This window comes from Cetorhinus maximus, chromosome 7 (assembly GCF_964194155.1).
Source record: "Cetorhinus maximus chromosome 7, sCetMax3.hap1.1, whole genome shotgun sequence".
Lineage (NCBI taxonomy): Eukaryota > Metazoa > Chordata > Chondrichthyes > Lamniformes > Cetorhinidae > Cetorhinus > Cetorhinus maximus.
In genome coordinates this window covers 80,595,162-80,613,837 of record NC_135885.1, presented here as the reverse complement: position 1 = coordinate 80,613,837, position 18,676 = coordinate 80,595,162, and the positions used below count along the sequence as shown (strand labels likewise).

General features: G+C 41.9%; 1 protein-coding gene across 3 annotated transcripts in view; it reads right to left on the bottom strand.

Moving 5' to 3' along the window:
* The window catches only part of LOC144682893 (protocadherin Fat 3-like), a 689,075-nt gene that overhangs the window by 86,541 nt on the left and 583,858 nt on the right, over positions 1–18,676 (bottom strand). For all 3 annotated transcript variants that reach the window (XM_078545758.1, XM_078545759.1, XM_078545760.1), the window contains 4 exons: positions 9,310–9,699; positions 8,440–8,654; positions 5,061–5,198; positions 246–389 (listed from right to left, as the gene is read on the bottom strand). In XM_078545758.1, the coding sequence (XP_078401884.1) occupies positions 246–389; positions 5,061–5,198; positions 8,440–8,654; positions 9,310–9,699 (887 nt within the window). The remainder of the gene's footprint in view (positions 1–245; positions 390–5,060; positions 5,199–8,439; positions 8,655–9,309; positions 9,700–18,676) is intronic.

The following is an 18,676-nucleotide window of genomic DNA, read 5'->3' as shown; positions in this document are numbered from 1 at the left end:
TAGAATCCACTGAAATTTAACAAAATATATCAATGTTGGAACACTTTCGAACTCAGAATATTTCCTCATAAATTTAGAAACTGAATTCTTGCAGCATTTGATTGTTCTGATTCAGCAAATCGAAAATGAGATGACAATATATAATGACATAAGCATAATACACATTATAACATGAACATTACATCAGTTTATTAATGGGAATAAGCATTAAAGGGACATAAATTAGAGCTATTTCAGATATTTACCTGAATGACAGCTGAATAATTTGCTGGGATGAAGTCAGGGGGATTATCATTAATATCTGAGACATCAATATTCACAATAACTGTAGATGACATGGAAGGTGTTCCACTGTCTTTGGCTTGTATTATTAATGAATACCCAGATACCTGTTGGAGTAATTAAATAACCATTACACGATATTTCACAAAGTCTATTCAAAGCATTCAAGGACACTCTACGGAAAGAGGTTACCCTGTAATACTTAATGTGGAATTCTCATGAGTGCCAAATTCAATCCAAACGCAATCCCACAAAATCTTGTACTAGGCATATACGCATTTGAACTAAATTGGTTGGTTAACATAGCTGATCACTGAATCTTGGAGACAAGTTCCATCATCTGAGCACAAAGGTTCTATGTTAATATGAATGCAGGATACAAAAACACTGAATCTTATTTTAACATAGGCATTAACCCATTTATTTAAAGTGAATTCACACCTCCATTAAATACTGAAGAAAGAAATTTGATACAAGCATGTTAATAGTTTGTACAATTCTATCACAAACAGCACAATCCAGTGTCTAGTGGATTAACATATCAAAACTTCTTCAAGTAGCTCAAGCAGACATTGTTACTCATACAAAGGTGGTAGGCATTCTGTACCAACAATTCATAAACAATAAGGAGATCAGTAGGATCAGCAACTACAGGCCAGTCAGTTCAACCTTGATGGTAGGAGAGCTTTGAGAAACGATTATTCAGAACAAAATTAATAGTCACTTGGGCAAATGCGGGTTAATTAAGGTAAGTGAGCATGGATTTGTTAAGGATAAATCACGTTCAACTAACTTGCTGGAGTTTTTTGATGAGGTAACAGAAGGTTATGAGGTGGTGTACATGGACTTCCAAAAGGCACTTCCAAGTGCCAACAGACTTGTGAGCAAAGTTAGAGTTCATGGAATAAAAGGGACAGTAGCAACATAGATACAAAATTGGCTGAGTGTCCAGAAGCAGAAAGTAGTGGTTAATGGATGTTTTTGGACTGGAGGAAGGTTTGTAGTGGAGTTCCCCAGGTGTCACTGTAGGGACCCTTGCTCTTCCTGATATATTAATGACCTGGACACAATTTTGAAATTTGTGGATGATATGAAACTTGGAAGCGTTGCGAAGAGTGAGGAATTTAATTTAGAACTTCAAAAGATCATAGGTTGGTGGAATGGGCAGACAAATGGCAAATAAAATTTAATGCACAGAAATTTGAAATGGTTCATTCTGGTAGAAAGAATGCAGAGACAAAATATAAAATAAAGGATACAATTCTAAGGGAGTGTAGGAGCAGAGGGATCTCGATATATGTGCATAAATCACTGTAGGTGGCAGGACAGATTGAGAGAGCAGTTAGCAACGGATACAGCATCCTAGGCTTTATTAATAGGAGCACAGAATACAAAAGCAAGGAAGAATGTTAAAATTGTATAGAACACTGGTTCGGCCGCAACTGGAGTATTGCATCCAGTTCTAAACACCACACTTTAGGAAAGATGTGAAGGCATTAGAGGGAGTGCAGAAAGATTTACAAGAATGGTCCCAGGGATGAGGAACTCAGCTATGGCAATCCTGAGCTCCTCAGAGTAGTGTTTTCTGCCCAACCATCTTCAGCTGCTTCATTAATAACCTTCCTTCCATCATAAGGTCAGGAATGAGGATGTTCGCTGAGGATTGCACAATGTTCAGCGTCATTCGCAACTCCACAGATACTGAAGCAGTCTATGTTCAAATGTAGCAAGACCTGGACAATATCCAGGCTTAGGCTGGCAAGTGGCAAATAACATTCGCACCACACAAGTGTCAGGCAATGACCATCTCCAACAAGAGTGAATTCAACCATCGCCTCTTGATGTTCAATGGCATTACCATCACTGAATCTCCCACTATCAACATCCTGGGGGTTACCATTAACCAGAAACTGAACTGGACTAGCCATATAAATATCGTGGCTATAAGAGCAGGTCAGAGGCTAGGAATAGTGCGACGATTAACCCACCCCCTGACTCCCCAAAGCCTGTCCACCATCTATAAGGCACAAGAAAGGAGTGTGATGGAATTCTCCCCACTTGCCTGGATGAGTGCAGCTCACACATCACTCAAGAAGTTTGACACCATCCAGGACAAAGCAGCCTGCTTGGGCACCACATCCACAAACATTCACTCCCTCCACCACCGATGCACGGTAGCCGCAGTGTGTACCATTTACAAGATGCACTGCAAGAATTCACCAAGGCTCCTTCGACAGCACTTTCCAAACTCACGACCGCTACCATCTAGAAGGGCAAGGGCAGCAGATAGATAGGAACACCACCACCTAGAAGTTTCCCTCCAAGTCACTAATCATCCTGACTTGGAAATATATCACCGTTCCTTCACTTAAAATCCTGGAACTCCCTTCCTAACAGCACTGTGGGTGCAACTATGCCATATGGACTGCAGTGGTTCAAGAAGGCAGCTCACCACCACCTTTTCAAGGGCAACTAGGGATAGGCAATAAATACTGGCCCAGCCAGCGAAGCCCACATCCCGTGAATGAATAAGAAAAAAGTTTGGGGAAGTTGGGACTATTTTCCTTGGAGAAGAGAAGGTTGAGAGGAGATTAGATGGAGGTATTCAAAATCATGAGGGGTCTGGACAGAAGAGATAGGGAAAAACTGTTCTTATGGGTGGAACGATCGAGAACAAGGGGGCACAGACTTAAGGTGATTGGCAAAAGATGCAATGATGAAAATCTTTTTCACCCAGTGAGTGGTTAGGATCTGGAATGCACTGCCTGAGATTGTGGTAGTTTCAATGAAGACATTCAAGGGAGTTCTTGGATTATTATCTGAAAAGGAAAAATGTGCAGGACTACGGGGAGAAAGCGGGGGAGTGACAATAGTTAAATGCTCCTATGACGCAGATATGATGGACTGAGTAGCCTCCTTCTGTGCTGCAGCAATTCTGTGATTCTGTGATCTTTAAATTCCATTAAAATAGGCAAACAGAATCTCAGTTCAATATTCATCGGAACGATGCACCACTGATAATTCAGCATTCCAGGATACTATATTGCAGAGTGTCAACTTAAATCCTACAGTCAGTACTGGCACAGGGCTTGAACATCATGACTTTATGACCAAGAGACAACAATGCAGTCAATCAACATTTAAGTGGTGTTTATCCTCTGCTATCAAATTGCAGCAGAAATGGGATGGTGAACCCTATTCCCACTTCAGAGCCCTGTCTTTCTTCCTCCTACTCACTTTTAGGAAGCACAACTGTTTGTTCCAATCGCTTCTGTGACATACAAATAGTGATATACTAAGGAGGGGCCATGGATTTCTGTCCTTCTGCATGTGTCAATGTCGCTTCCAGTGGCTGCCATGAAGAAGTCAACAGTGAACGCTGGGAGGCAGCACTATTGGCCTAAAGAGACACCTAGAAGGGAGGGGGCCTTGTTGTGGTCTTGTCTTTGTCCGTTTCCAGTCACCTATCGAAGGCCACTGTCACGGTTTCAAAAAATTGGGCCATATCCGTACTTTTTTGGATCTCCTGGTGCTGCAGCGGCATGCCCATTGCAAGATCACTAGAGTGTCCTTCTTTGCATTGGGAGGAGGTGCTGATTCTTGCTGTCAGCTTCCTGCTGGGCACCCACTGTGAGTACTTAATCAGCTTAGACTCAGAGAAATGGGTAGGAACTGAAGTGGATATGGAATGATGACCAGAAGTGCCACCCCTCTGGAACTCCGCTCCAAAGGGGAGAATTGTTTCCTTTTCCACTACTCTTATTGCCAGTTACACAACAAATCTTTGGTTTCTGACAGCAAATCATGGAATAATTAAAACCAAACCGATACTTGCTTCTTTCTCTACTAAAACTGATAATCTGAGCAGTAATAGAAGCACACTTACTGTTAGAATCGTCATTTAGTCAATTGGCAAGGTGCAGATATGCTTCATCCAGTTTAACATTAAATCATGTGGGCTGCTTCTGGCCACAGCTTCTCTCCACCACCACCCCCCACCCCACCACCTAGGCAAAAGTGCCTTGAAGGTTAGTTTGGATAAGAAAAACAATAAACTTTTCGAGTTTGAGTTTCATTCAGGTTTAAAAGAATACTCTAAAAATAATTTTGCTATTTCAACATTCAAATACAATTACCTACAAAAATCAAAACTAAAGAAACAACTAGCATTTGGAGATATAAGAATCAAATTGAAAGACCAGATTATAAATATAGTTTAATGTAATTGCATTTGGTAATGGCATTCATATTCCTCTACGAATTGCGTAAACCCCTTTCACTGTCTTGCTGCTAAATGAGAGATTTATGTTAGTTTGTAATGCATATTTGATGATTTTTGTTTGTGCTGTGATTTAATTTCTCTATTTTTTAAATCCTCCTCAATTATTTACAGCAATATATTTCTGTAGGGGACCTCAGCATGCCCAGTACGTGGTTTGTTTATGTTTTTCACATAAGGATGGTCACATTAAACTACAAATTAACTACATAAAAGCATCAATGGGACAGCATTTTGCAGCAAACAGGAGCATGAATTCTGCTTGTAGTTTCCCTCTACGTAACCTAGTGATGCAGTGGCCAAATGCAGAATGTCCATTTTCACCCCAGCTAACTTTAGAGAAAGAGCACAAACTAGGTGTTGAAATTAACATTGATTTATATGAGGCTCAATACCTCACACATAGTATGTTCGCCTAGTGAGACACCAAAGGAGTTCAATTTGGAAATACTTTAATAGAATGTTCAAAAAAAAGGTCATTTGATCAATCCTTTCTTACTTTTTCTCTATCAAGTCGCTCTTTGACCTTGATCAAGCCTGTGACTGGACTAATATTGAAGTAGTTGTCTGGGTCACCATTCACAATGGAGAGCTGAATCTGTGCATTGGTTTGACTATCAGAATCTTCTGCCAGAACCTAAGCAAACAAATTCTCAGTTAATATTAAGAAATGTCATGAAAAAATAGCAATTCTATTATGCTCAAAATTCAGAAATGATGCAATCATAAACTTTATACTCAAAACAAGCAATGAAACCAAAATATATTCTAAACACAAAATACTGTGGATGCTGGAGATCTGAAATAAAAACAGAAAGTACTGGAAAATCTCAGCAAGTCTGGTAGCATCAAAATGTATTATGGCTGGAAGTATTTGCTGCCAATATAGTTATACACTGAAATATTAACAATAACAACTTAACTGCCACTCATATAATGCCTCTAACTTTGTAAAATATCTCAAGGGGTAAAAATCTGGCTGAGGGAGATGGGGAAACAGACACCAAAATGTTTCAAGAGATGACCAAAGGTATGTTTAAAAGGTTTGTTTTGAAGAGGATTTTAAAGGTGGGGAACGATGTAATCGCTACAGCTTATGGGGCTGGAAATTTGTCACATAGCAGTGCTTCATAGTGGTGCTGTACAAACTACGTTGATTCCCTGAGGGCAGACTGTGCACTGTCTACTATCTGTGTGGGTTTCCTCATTGACATAATTGAAGGAACCCTTGTGGATTGCGCAGGTAGCAGCCTGCGGCGCTGTCTGTCCTTAGGAAATTGACATAGTCTAAGTAGCACCACTTTGAAACGACACTATGCAAACATTATTTTAGCCAAGTGCTCCAAAAGATAGGAGGGCTAAGATAAGTAGGGCAGCATAAGGTTACAGAGCTGGAGTTGGGGGCAGGGGGAGTGGGGTGGGGTGGGGTGGGGAGAGCTCAAAGTGCTGCAGTCAGAGTTGATAGTTGGTTTGAAGTATACAGTGAGGTGTAATGTAGGGAATGTGGCAACTATAAATGAACTGTAACCATATTTTGCGCTTTGCCCTGGTTCCTAGTGGTCTCTGGTTGTTTGGTTGTACGTCTCTGTATAGAAGGCCCTAGGTCTGATAATACAGGGAGCACTTGCTATCATGGTGGGAGAGGCCTCTGACTCAAGTTACGTCGATGATGCACTTTGGTACCCTGTGGGAGTCCCAATATAAGCATATCCACGATACTTACATGGGAAGTTGAAACTTCTGATTGCCAATTTTGCCCTGCCCGAATTACTCTGTGATTCCAAATGGCAGTGGGATCAGGTGGCCAGAACCATGGAGACTTGATCTGCTTGCACTATACTTACATCGGCTTTTAAATGAATTTACTTAGAGTTTTTCACAGCAGGTATAAAACCTAACACTAAGTAAATCACCTGGGGTGTCAAAGCACTCCAGAACCCACAGCAATGTTCACCCCTTCCCGGCAATGCTTCCCCCCGCCCCACAATATGACAATGTTCTCCACCCCCACCCGACAATGTTCAACTCCCTCCCAGCTGGACAATGCCCACCCCCTCACCCCTGCTGGACAGTGTTCACCCCCTCCCACCGGACAGTGCTCACCCCTTCACCCCCACCCCCATTGGACAGTGCTCATCCCCTCACTCTCCCCCCCACCCCAACCCCACGCTGGACAATTCACATCTCCTATCCGGTAGTGCTCACCCCCTCCAACACCACCTCTCCAGACTCACCTTCTGGAATCCCTGGCTCCTGCCAACGTTGGAAGGGTCAGCATTGTTGGGGAGTGGGGTTGAGAATTTTTGTGGGATGAGGGAGGGATGAACACTGTTGAGAATATTCAGGAATGTAGAGAAGGAAAGTTAAAACCTGTAGCCACACTGGACCCCAGTTTGGCTTGGACCAGATTAATTACATGGGACTGGCTGTCCTCATTTAGAGTCAAGCTGGATGAGATCTTTTTGAAGTGCGGTGTTACACTTCATGTAAGAACCATGTAACAACAGCGATAAATGGTAGCTTATCCAGGAAGGGTTGCATGCAATTATTCCCGGCTTGTTGAGCATCCCAGCAAATGTCCTGGAATTTGAGATCAGGGTTCAACAAACAGAGTGATTTTGTATCCAAGACTAGTTTTAAAAGCTGGCATGCTGTCCGTGAAGGTGTCAATTCCAAACATTCTCAAAGAAACATGACTGGGTAATGCTGCGACCGCCAGGTCATCAGTGAAGGGACTGATTGCAGGATCTCTTCATCAATGTCCTGAAGCACATCCTCCACACTAAGTGGAGAGAGGGAGTTAACACTGTCGAGGATGAAAGGGGAGGCTGGTAGGTGGGGGGTGGTTAGCACTGTCAGTGGGGTGAAGCTGAGCAATTTGAGGTCGACAGGCCCATTTAAAAACAGTGCAGGTCAAAGAACTGAAGATAGACCGTAAGGGGTGTGTCTTTAGTTCATGACAAGAAAGGCTGTACTGGAATTACACGAGACAATTTGCCTCCTGACTTGGTTTGTCCCTGTATCCTGTCAGAAGGTGCATAGGCTCCAGTATAAAATGGTAAGTGGGCAGTTTAGATCACAGACAGTGTCGGATGCACCCTCTCCGCCACTGAAATGTATTTTAGTTGCTATGTATAGCCTAAAAATTGCAGGAGCACCTTTGCATTGCTGAAAGTACAGCGGCACAGAAGTTTCTGCATGAATGACCCCATTCCAATTCCTGGGGATGAAGTCATTATCCTGTTAAGGATGTAATAGTACAACAGGGTGCCCAGTGAGTGCAAATTCTGGAATCTTGGAACTCGGTGATGAGGAGCAAGAGAACAGACCGGCCAAAGAAGAAGAGTGGGAAAATATTCTTTTTTGTTGCCTCATTGGTGATTGAACCAGAATAAAAAGACAACTGAATTATCTGGAATTGAATGCCACCTTATTTCTGCTTGCTGGGGTCCACATACAGCTCCGAATGGCAGAATATCTGGCAAAACCATGGCAAGCCCAGGAATGTCCCCGAGTGAAGTTGGGTGTTTGCACCCCTGCTCTGGCGGAATTTATCTTGCCTGCTTCCAAAGGGTGAAAATTAAGAGAGATGAATTCTATCCCAGCTCCTCATCCCTCCACCTGCATTATACCCGACTACTCAGGAAGGAAGGAAAGTTCAAAGCTTTATTTTATGAATGCTATTTAACATTTTCTTAGTAATTGCTCCCTCTTTGTATCTGTTAACATACTGGAAAGTAGAATGTTGTTAAATGCCTTTGCAATATTGAATGTTACCCATCATTTTTGCAACTGCAGATCAGTATGATACTCAAGAACCTTTCTTCACCACATGGTTGAATTGCAGTCTAGAAAAAAGCATTAATAAAAAGACATACCACAACTACAGAATCTCCGACAGATGCATCTTCACTGATAACGGCATTGTATATCTCTCTGCTGAATTCGGGTGCATTATCATTTACATCTGTTACATTGACATTTACGGTAGTAAATGTGCTCAGCGAAGGAGAGCCTCCATCTCTAGCTTCAACTGTAAGGTAGTAACCCTTACAAGTCTCATAGTCAAGATACTCAATTACAGAAATAGCTCCTGTGTTTAAACAAAAAATCAAAAAAATGTCAAGCAAATCTAAACCTCAGCCAGAAAATATTAATTCCAAACAGATGTATTGTCATATTGTAATCAAGATGGCAACCATAGTAACTCTCACTGGAACAAAACTTACAGTAAATTGAACTGAAGTCAATCGAACAGAAAATTGGGCGGGTGCAAAAGGTTCTGCAGATCCATTATTGATCATTTTCCACTATTTTCAAAGTTGGAGTTAATTTAAAAACAATTTGTTGATCCAGATGATCTTTCATGATCTCAGTTGTTTACTAAATTTAAGCTCATTCATATGAAGGTATGAGTCGAAAATTCTGAGCAGTCAAGTAACATCTCATTATAAATGTAAAAATGCTTCCAGAACTTGAAGATCAAATATTATATTAATATGAATGCTTAAGTTAATTTTGATGTGGTATAATTTAGTACACTGCAATAAATGTGCACGTCAATGAAACATCAATATATTTTATACAGAGTACCTACAGTTTTCAAATGTTTGGGGAATGAATTTTCCTCACTTATTGAACATGCTTCATATCTCATGAAAATTGACTGTTCGCAGCCACTTGTTACAGTCTAACTTCACCAGTAAACTGATGTGGTTTGAAAGAAGAGCTGAATGTATTATTTTTACCTTTTTGAGGGTCAATTTTGAATTTTCCATGTTCATTACCAGATCTAATATTGTAAGTAATTTCTGCATTTGCACCAATATCCTTGCTGGCAGCATACAAAACTAAAATTTCAGTTCCCAAGTCTACATTTTCGGCAACTGTGGCTAGATAATCTCGTCTCTCAAAAACTGGTGGATTATCATTGATGTCCAGCACGATGATAGTAATTGTGGCAAAAGCTGAGAGTTTCCATGATATTCCTTGATCTGTGGCTTTGACGGTGAGATTGTACAATGCCTGCTGCTCCCTATCCAGTGGCTTTTCCAGACTGACGATTCCGGAATACTTATCAATGGAAAAAAATCCTTCAGCAGTGTCAACAAGTGCATATTCTACATCTCTGTTTGGGCCTGTGAACAAAATAAATACTTTTTTTTAACCTGCTATTGTATTTCAATGACAAAGTTTACACCATGTCAGTAAGTGCAAACATTAGTGGCTCAGATTTTCACAATAATAACTATTAGTTTTACAGTTAAGGCTATGCATTAAAAAGATTGCATAATTTATATTAGATATTTATTACCGTAATATGCAAAAGTGATTTTGAAACATGAATTACATAAACATTTCTGGATTAATAATTCTGAACAATATGAATTATTTAGCCAATTATGTGCACCTTTTTCAACCAAAGAATAATATCCAGGAGGCAACACCATAGAACGAATACATTAATGTTCACAGGAGACTACAGAACTAAAACTCAAATAGGTAATGTCAAACATTATTTCTTAAGCTCAACAGCTCTGTTTGGAAATTACATGAACGTGGAATAAAATACTGAAAGACTATGGGCTGAACTTAATGACCACAACTGTGGCCCTGCCCCTCGACTGGAAAGCCAGCAGCAACCGTGCTGCGGCCATTTTCAGAAGCCTTGACAGGGGTAAATGTCAATCAGGCAGTTAATTGCTTGCAACTGGGGATTCTATGTCTTTAAAGGCAAAGAGACCGTCTCAAAGAGCTGCCAGCCAATCAGAGGGCAGCCCAAAAGTTCCAGCAGCGCCACCAGGAGAAGTGGCCACAGATGGTACTGTAGGAGGCTTGGAGCAGAAGCCATGCAGCATGCCCTGGAATTAAGTAAGTGGGGTCAGACTCACTAGGGGCATTCAGGCAGTTCCCAGGCGAGGGGCAGGGATTTGTTAGTGAGGGCAGGAGGGGCCCTTTCAGCAGAGGCAGCACGGGAGGGCTTTGGGGGGGGTCCCTCTGTGTGCCACAGAGTCTCCAAAGACAGCAGTCCCCCAGGCCCATGCCTGCACAGAGGCCACCAGTTTTTACTGGGGGACCTCCTCATGTGGCATATGGCCCATGCCAACTGCTGTTAGAATACCAATAGCAGCAGAATAAGGCTCTTAAGTGGCCATTCTCGACCTTCCTCGCCCCTAATGTAATCGAGGGGGTGGTTGGGAATGTGACAATCACTCTGTCCCCAGCCTTGCCTCCTGATTCTACAGCCCACCCTGCCTACTAAACCACACCCAAGGGGATGGGGTGTGGAATTCAAGCTCCATCCTATGTGAAGGCAGCATTGTAGTTTTGTTCACAAACTAATGTAGCGGCAGAATCTTGTGAAGCTCTAGAGAGTGGGAAACAAGGCAAAATTGTGTGGGAGGCCAAAAGTCAGCTTCTTGACAGTGGGATGAAATTACAGAAGTAAATTGGCGGCCAGTTTGAGTTTTCTGATGGCAAGCATCTAGAACCTCTTTTTAATATATTTGCATGTCACGCATGCTCATGAAAAGGCAACCTTGCCAGAATTAAGTGTATCTTTCCAAATAAGTAATCAGCAAGTGAGAAACATGATCCTTCAAATTCACAACTGCTTAAACGTGGCATTGAGCAGGTGAAGTAGTCTTCCTGATGGATTTAGAGTGAGTAGGAGCTACTTTTTCTTTTATGGTGAGATTTGAGATTTGTTCAACTACTGCAGAGGAAGCATTAATGACTGAGATCGGGTGGTGGCAGTCAAAGGGGAACAGGGCACGGCGGACCCAGGGAGGGAAAGAGAGAGGTGGCAGAAGTCAGGTCAAGCATAATTGTGGGGAGATAATGAGTTATACAGGGAAGGTCAATGTTGAAGTACCGAGAGTCGAAGGTAACAAAGGGAAGATTAAGGATGATAGAGGGAGGGCTGAGGATAATGAATGGCAGGCTGAGAATAACTGTGAGGGCCTACAAGAGGTACTTCCAGTCCCGTTGACGACAACCTCACTGCTACTATTGTATCATTATGCATCATATCATTCTATCTATGCTAATTTTAGCAAAGACATAAACCTGCATAGATTGTGGTTCAATATTGGGAGAAAGTGGCTACAGACTATTTCTTTCTGTTTACCACTGGTCAGTGTGAAGATGGATGTTATCTTTTTTAATATTTTAGGGAATATTGTGGTATGCTGTAAAGAAGTCTGTGTGTGTGTTCATGGGTAACTAAACTGGGGGGAAGGTTAGGAAAGACAACTTCTCTGTGTGAACTGAGAGGTGAAAGGTAAAGGGTGAGATGCATGCAATTGTAATGAGAGGTTATGGTGAAGTTGGAATTACAAGTAATTTGGGTTTTAAAATTTTCATCAGGTGATAGATAAAGATTTGACTTTTCAGCTGCTAAATTTCAAAGGGAGTTTAAGGGGCTTTTACAACTTACAAAGGTTTCATAAGTAAACAAGGGAAAGTTATTAAATTTTATTTAACCCGAAAGTGGGGCCAATAAGGAGACATGGAAAAGTTTTATATTTTGGAAAAGCCGAGTTCAAAGAGGTGCTTAGGACAATGGAGTCTAGGATGAAAGGGAAAAAAGTATATTTAAGGAAAGATGTTTAGTTGAGTAGTGTTGGCTGTGTGGGGGAGATGTCCTGAGACCACCTCTGTGCTGAGGAAAATTGTGAATTTGAAGCAGCCATCCAGTTTCAAGCCAGAGAAGTCTTGGGGTGAATTTTTCCTATGGTGGGCAGGCTGTTCGGGAGCGGGCATGGAGCCAATTGCCACCCGAGATCGGCTGCGCACCGCCATTTCATGCATCCAGTAGTGCTTGCCACACCCTGTGCGGACGGTGGGGGGGGGGCCTGCGCTCTTCCCCGCATGCGCGCGAAAGAGCGCAGCAACCCCCCTGAGGCACGGAGCTGCCTGAGCGGGATTAAGTTGACAATAAAACTTTTTATAAATAAAGTAAAAAATTATTTAAACATGTCCCCTCATGTGACAGTGTCACATGAGCTGGGTCACGTTTGTGAATTTTGCAAAACCTATTTAATTATTTTATAAAACCTTCAGGAAAACTAATCCCGCCCATTGATTAAGTTTTCCTGAAAATCGCAAGGCCGCTTGGGCTCTTTGCCTTCCCGCCAACCTGAAGGTTGTACGGGCAATATTGTTAATAACTTTAATTATTTTGTTAATGGCCTTAATTGACCCTTGACAGTTCGGCGGGCGCGGACTGTCGAACGAAATATCGAAATGACGTCGGGACGCATGCCTGACATCATCGTGCATCATTTTACGTGTTGGCGTGCTGGGCTCGCCCCTGCATGCTAACGGCAATATTGTGGCCTTTGTTTTCAGAAAGCAGTCTGTTTCTGAACTTCTATTTCCACAGGAGAGTGGAAGAGAGTGAGAAGTTGTGTAGTATACTTTATTAAAGTAGCAGCAGTTTTTGCCTTGGGTGATATTACTGGATGGTTATGGTTAAAAATCAATAAGGGAGCTGTTCCAAGTAGTTTACTTGTGTGTTCTGACCAAGTGAGTTTTCTTTGGGAATGTTTTGTAAGAGAATTTCAACTGTGTAATTTTAATCTTTGTGTTTAAGTGTTTTTTCCTTCTTGTTAATAAATCTTTTAATTTTAAAATCCTAAACGTGTTAATGGGATTCTATATTTCTTGGATCAGTAGTTTTCCCATCGTTTTCAAAATACAAACCAAAAAGGTTATGATCAGTAAGACAAGTTTCTCTCTGGGATTTGGCTTGCTCAGCAAATAAGACTGGCTTGCGGTCGTATCAATTAGTGATTCCTCCTATTCAGTAATGGGTTCCAGGAAACCAGGAAAAATATTTTTGAAAAAAGCATTTTGTTTATGAAGGATCAATCGACCAAACATAGGGCGAAATAGTCCCAGATTTGCACTAAGTACGGTAGAGGGCAGATAAAACAACATTTTACCCACTGGCCACAATGGCAGCTTTTCACGTCATATCGTCCCAAACCCGCCACATTAATTATGCACTCCTGGGAAACAAGCCGTTTCCATGGTGGGCAGGCTCTCATTCACACGCCACGCCACGCCATCATCTCGCTGCTTCATCACACCGGGCACCATATTTAAAGTGCAGCCGCGCACGCACCTCTCAGTGCTTCTAGCGCATGACTGCTGCAAATGCGACAGGCCCTGAAGGCAAAAAACTGCAGTCCCCAGGTTCAATAACGCATTCCTCAAGCACCTTTTGGACACTGTGGAGGCTCGCCGTGATGTCTTCAACCCCGTTCTGGCCACAGGACGGGCAGCAACCTCACTAATCCGGCTTGGGAGATGGGGCAGCAGTGGTAGGTGCCAACGCCCTGCAAAAGAGGACAGCCACCCAGTGCCACAAGAGGTTGAAAGATCTCCTCCATTCCACCAGGATAAGTCACTCTTCTCATCACGCTCAACTCACACTCACAAACCCATCATGAATGCAAATCCAATTTCCCATTCACCAAGACTCCCACGCCTTACCTTCCTTCTGATACTGACCATCACAACATCTACTTGACCACAAAACCACCATTTCATTATCCAACAAACTAGCTACTATGCCATACAAAAGTCAATTAATCACTACATTCCTTTGGTGCCAGTCTTGTGATGCCTTTTCCTGGCCTCATATTCTGATACAGTGCTACCTCAGTGGCTGCAGCATGGCTAGTGGACGGCTGCTGACTTACAGTGGGGAAGAATGCAGGTGATCCTGGAGCACATCATTGAGCAGCTCTGGGCTTGGAAGACTTGGCTTTAGACTGCACCGCCCCAGCATGGGCGACACCAGTCTCAACAGGCCAGCTATCTGACAGAAAATGGCAGTGGCGGAGTGGGAGTGGCGGGAAGGTGAATGCTGTCATTTTCAGAGAGGACACCAGGTGTGAAATTGTCCCAGAATTACACTAAGTGCGGTAGTGGGCAGGTAAAAGAACATTTTACCCGCTGGGCGCAATGGCGGTTTTTCACACCATATCACCCCAATCCTACCTCATTAATAATGCATTCCCGGGAAACACACTCTTTCGCTGGTGGGCGGCCTCTGATTTGTCTGCCACGTCATCATGCCAGGCACCATATTTAAAATGCAGCCATGCACATACCTCTCAGTACTTCCAGCCCAGGACTGCTGCACAGAAGAAATCTCCCCAAAAGACAAGACTGCAACCCCCCCCGCCAACCCACCCTGTTTCAGTAATGCATCCCTGGAGCGTCTTGTGGGTGCTGTGAAGGCCCGCCGTGATGTCCTCTACCCCGCTCTGGCCACAGGAGGGGTAGTAACATCACCAATCTGGCTTGGGAGGCGGTGGCAGAGGTAGTCAGTGCTAACACCCTGCAAAAGAGGGCAGCCACCCTGTGCTGAAAGAGGATGAAAGATCTCCTCTGTTCTGCCAAGGTAAGTCACTCTTCTCATCATTCTCAACTCACACACTCACAAACCCATCACACATCCACAGGGCCCTCACTCACTGCCAGTTCAAGGGACATCACCATTCACTCTCTCTCACACACCTTCATTGTCCTCATCCCGTCCATGGGACCACTCATCAGCCATGTATGCCAGACATACTTATCATCTGGCCTGGCAGGCGTCCTGCTTTCATTATCTCCATCTCTATTTATGCAGGATTGACATATATGGACACTTTGATGTGGCATTTTGTGTAAATCATTGATGTTTAATAAGTTAAATACTGGTTTAGCAGCAGATTACCCCAAAGTCTTCAGTGCATACCCCAGAAAAGAGTTCCCTGTTTAGATTCTGAAAAGATCCAGTTGGTAGGATTTACCCAGGACTCTGTACCTCTACCCGGTTGTCCAAAGGGTAGACACTCAACTCACATGTTCAAATACCCACCCCTGGCATCTTGGATCTGTGCCTTGTGCAGGGGGAGGGGGGAAGTTGGCATATAAGCACAATAAATTATCCCTCCTATTTACCTATTATGTAATTCACTAGCAAAGTCATGGCTCAATCTGTGAAATGAGCTGTATGACCTTGTCACCCAGCTACTTCACCAAAGTATTTGTCACAGAGCAGCTAAATTTTGCATCATATAAGCTGATTAAATGGTTCATTAGACACTTAAAAAGTGTGTAATTGTGTGATTTTCTTTTGTTCTCACTACAAAAATATATTGGACATGATTGCCAGTTTATAAACTGAAAGACTCTGGTATTTTATTTGCAGTTTATAAATAGCTATTTAAAGAAATACTAAACAAAGTGGAAAATCAGCCAAAAACTACGATGGCCATTCTTGTGGTCTTTCTGTAGACCACTTAAGTTAATTCTGCATAGAAAATTGATTTCAGTTTAACCTTGCACTGAGGTGTATAAATCCGTCTGCAATTCAACATTATTGTGTTTTCAAGATAATGGATTCATTTTGTGCAACACAGAAAGATGTTTCCTCAACCTTACTTCACTATAGATTAGAATGCTGTATATAGTATTGTGTCACAATGGAGTTGATTTAAATTAAACATAGAGTCTGGGTCGATGGATTCCAATTTCTTTGTTGATCTGATATTTTGTACTATTTCAGATGTGCAGATAATTTGTTTTAGGTCTGCTTTAACTCTCAGCTGCAAAGATAATGCTCCCAGTTTCAGTGTTTTGGGGCCAGTAAAATTGAGGTTTACATTATCAAAATCAGATCGCACAAAGATCTTTCCTCTTATTAACTCTAAACGTATGTAAGAAGATAGGAATAAATAGTGTCAGCTACACTTTCCACGGGTCAAGTATCAGAGAGAAACTATATGGAAGAAAGAGTTCCCTCACAGCTGTTATTGTATTTTGGTCCACAGATGCTGTTTACATGTTTTAAATGCTATAAAGTCCTGGCAGGGGGTTAATAATAGCTCTATTTCAACTTGAAAAATTATATAGTGATTAAAGATATTTTCATTCAATTAAAATACACCTAGCTATTAGCTAAATGACTAATATATATTTAGATAGTAAATAATGCATACAAATTCTGTATTTTAATAATATAGAAGGTTGATTCCTCCTGTGATTTTTATCTTGATATAATCCAGCAAATAGCAAAATATTGTGGCTGTTTTATGTCCATTTTCAGGCCTTATGTCAAGGATATTCACTTCAAAAGATAAGATGATGTTAAATTTGTGGTAAAGCCAAATTACGATGTGTACAAGATTCTAACTTTTCAATATGTGAATATATTTTGAGTACTCACTGAAAATGAAACTGCAATGAGTTTTTGAATATTAGCAGACTTCATTTTTACCAAACAACATTATGTACAAATTTTTCCACTTCAAACCAATAAATTTAATTCCTGTTCAATTTAATTAAATGCCTAGAATATGAAAATATGTAGCCAAAGTGGCTACAATTATCGACGTCTCCTGTTACAATTATCCCTCGTTTCCGACACATTTAAATGTAACAGGAGAGGTCGGCAATTGTAGCCACTTTGTCTACATCTTTTCATATTCTGAAATAAGCTGAGGTTAAATGGTTGCATATGAAAAACAGATCAGAGACTGTTACAATCATCGTTTAATCAAATTTCCTACATACAACCTCATAGAGCACCACTCATAATCAAGGTACAAAAATACTTTCCTATTTAGTTCAAGTATTTGATGAAGAAATTTGTGAACATGGAAACAATGTTAAAAGTATTCAATCTGTTACTAGCTACACTCATGGCATAATATGTGTCAGTGGTTACGTTATAAGTTAAATTTTTACGATTAGGTTAAAGTAACTTTTAGATCAATAATTGGCATTTAGTTTTAATAGCATTCAGAATTAATTTCAGTAATTTCTAACATAACAAGGCAGTTGGTAGCACAACGGGAAGTTCCTTTGCCCAGTTGGACCATTAAGAATCCTGCAGCACCAAATGACAACTTTCAGCCTCCAATCTGTTGCATAAAACAGCTCTTTCATGATTTCCAATTGCCAAGTTCTCATTGTAACATTGTCTGTTTAAATTAATTCACATCTCTCTCCATTTAGTTTGCCAAACATATTTCATTAGATACTGACAGATACCAATAACAGCTGACCACCTCAGGGCAACATGCCCCTAGAGTGGTACGCGGGCAACAGCTCTCCAAGCAGAAAGGAGTGACACAGGCCACTGAACACCTGATATCAGCTTCCCAAATAGAGTTCGCACTTTACATCATCTTAACTCTCCCTCAAAGAACATTCACATGATTCTCAAAAAACAGCTGCACAAGAGCTTAAACAGATATATTTCACTGTGTGATTATTATAATCAATAAATAGCGTGAAATTTGATGCATTGCTTTCTTATGCTAATTAAAATGAAAAAAAAAACATTTGGTGCTTATTTATACATTGTGTTATCTGTGATATGTGAACACAGTGGGAACAAAATTGTGTTCTGTAGCACCCGTCTTTTCGGCATTATGGGGAAGAATTTTCCCCCATTTGGGGGGAGGCAGAGTGAAGGAGTGGGCACGGGCAGGCACGCCTCTGATTGGCGCCCCCAGTTGGGGGCACACCGCTATTTTACGTGAGTGGGCCAATCAAGTGGGTTATGTGCTCCCTGTGCAGGTGGGGGTTATTCCCTCAGCCAAGAGTGCGTTGTTTCGTGCATGCACGCAAAAGAGTGCACTGATCTCCCTGAGGCTAAGTGCTGCCTCAGGGAGATTGGCTCCAAATTTTAAAATGTTAAAGGTACAAAAACAAAATTTCTCTGACATGTCCCCTCATGTGGCACTGTTACATGAGTTGGGACATGTCCATAACTTTAACTCAAACATTTATTAAATTATCAAAAACCCTCATGAAACCTCAGGTTTCATGCTTTTTCTGAAGCCCACCAGGGCTCCCGGCCTGCCCACCAACCCTAAGGCTGGACGGGCAGGTCCATTAATTAGGTTAACGACTTTTTAAATGGCCTCAATTGGCTGTTGACAGGTCGGCGGGCGCACAGCTGATTCGGCTGTGCCCCCACCGACCTGAAAATGGAGATGACGCGGGGTGTCATGGGGAGTTCCGCCCGACATCATCCCGTGTCATTTTACGCATCGGTGAGCGGGCCCTGCCCCCGGGCCCCAACCCCCCCACACTCACTGTCCT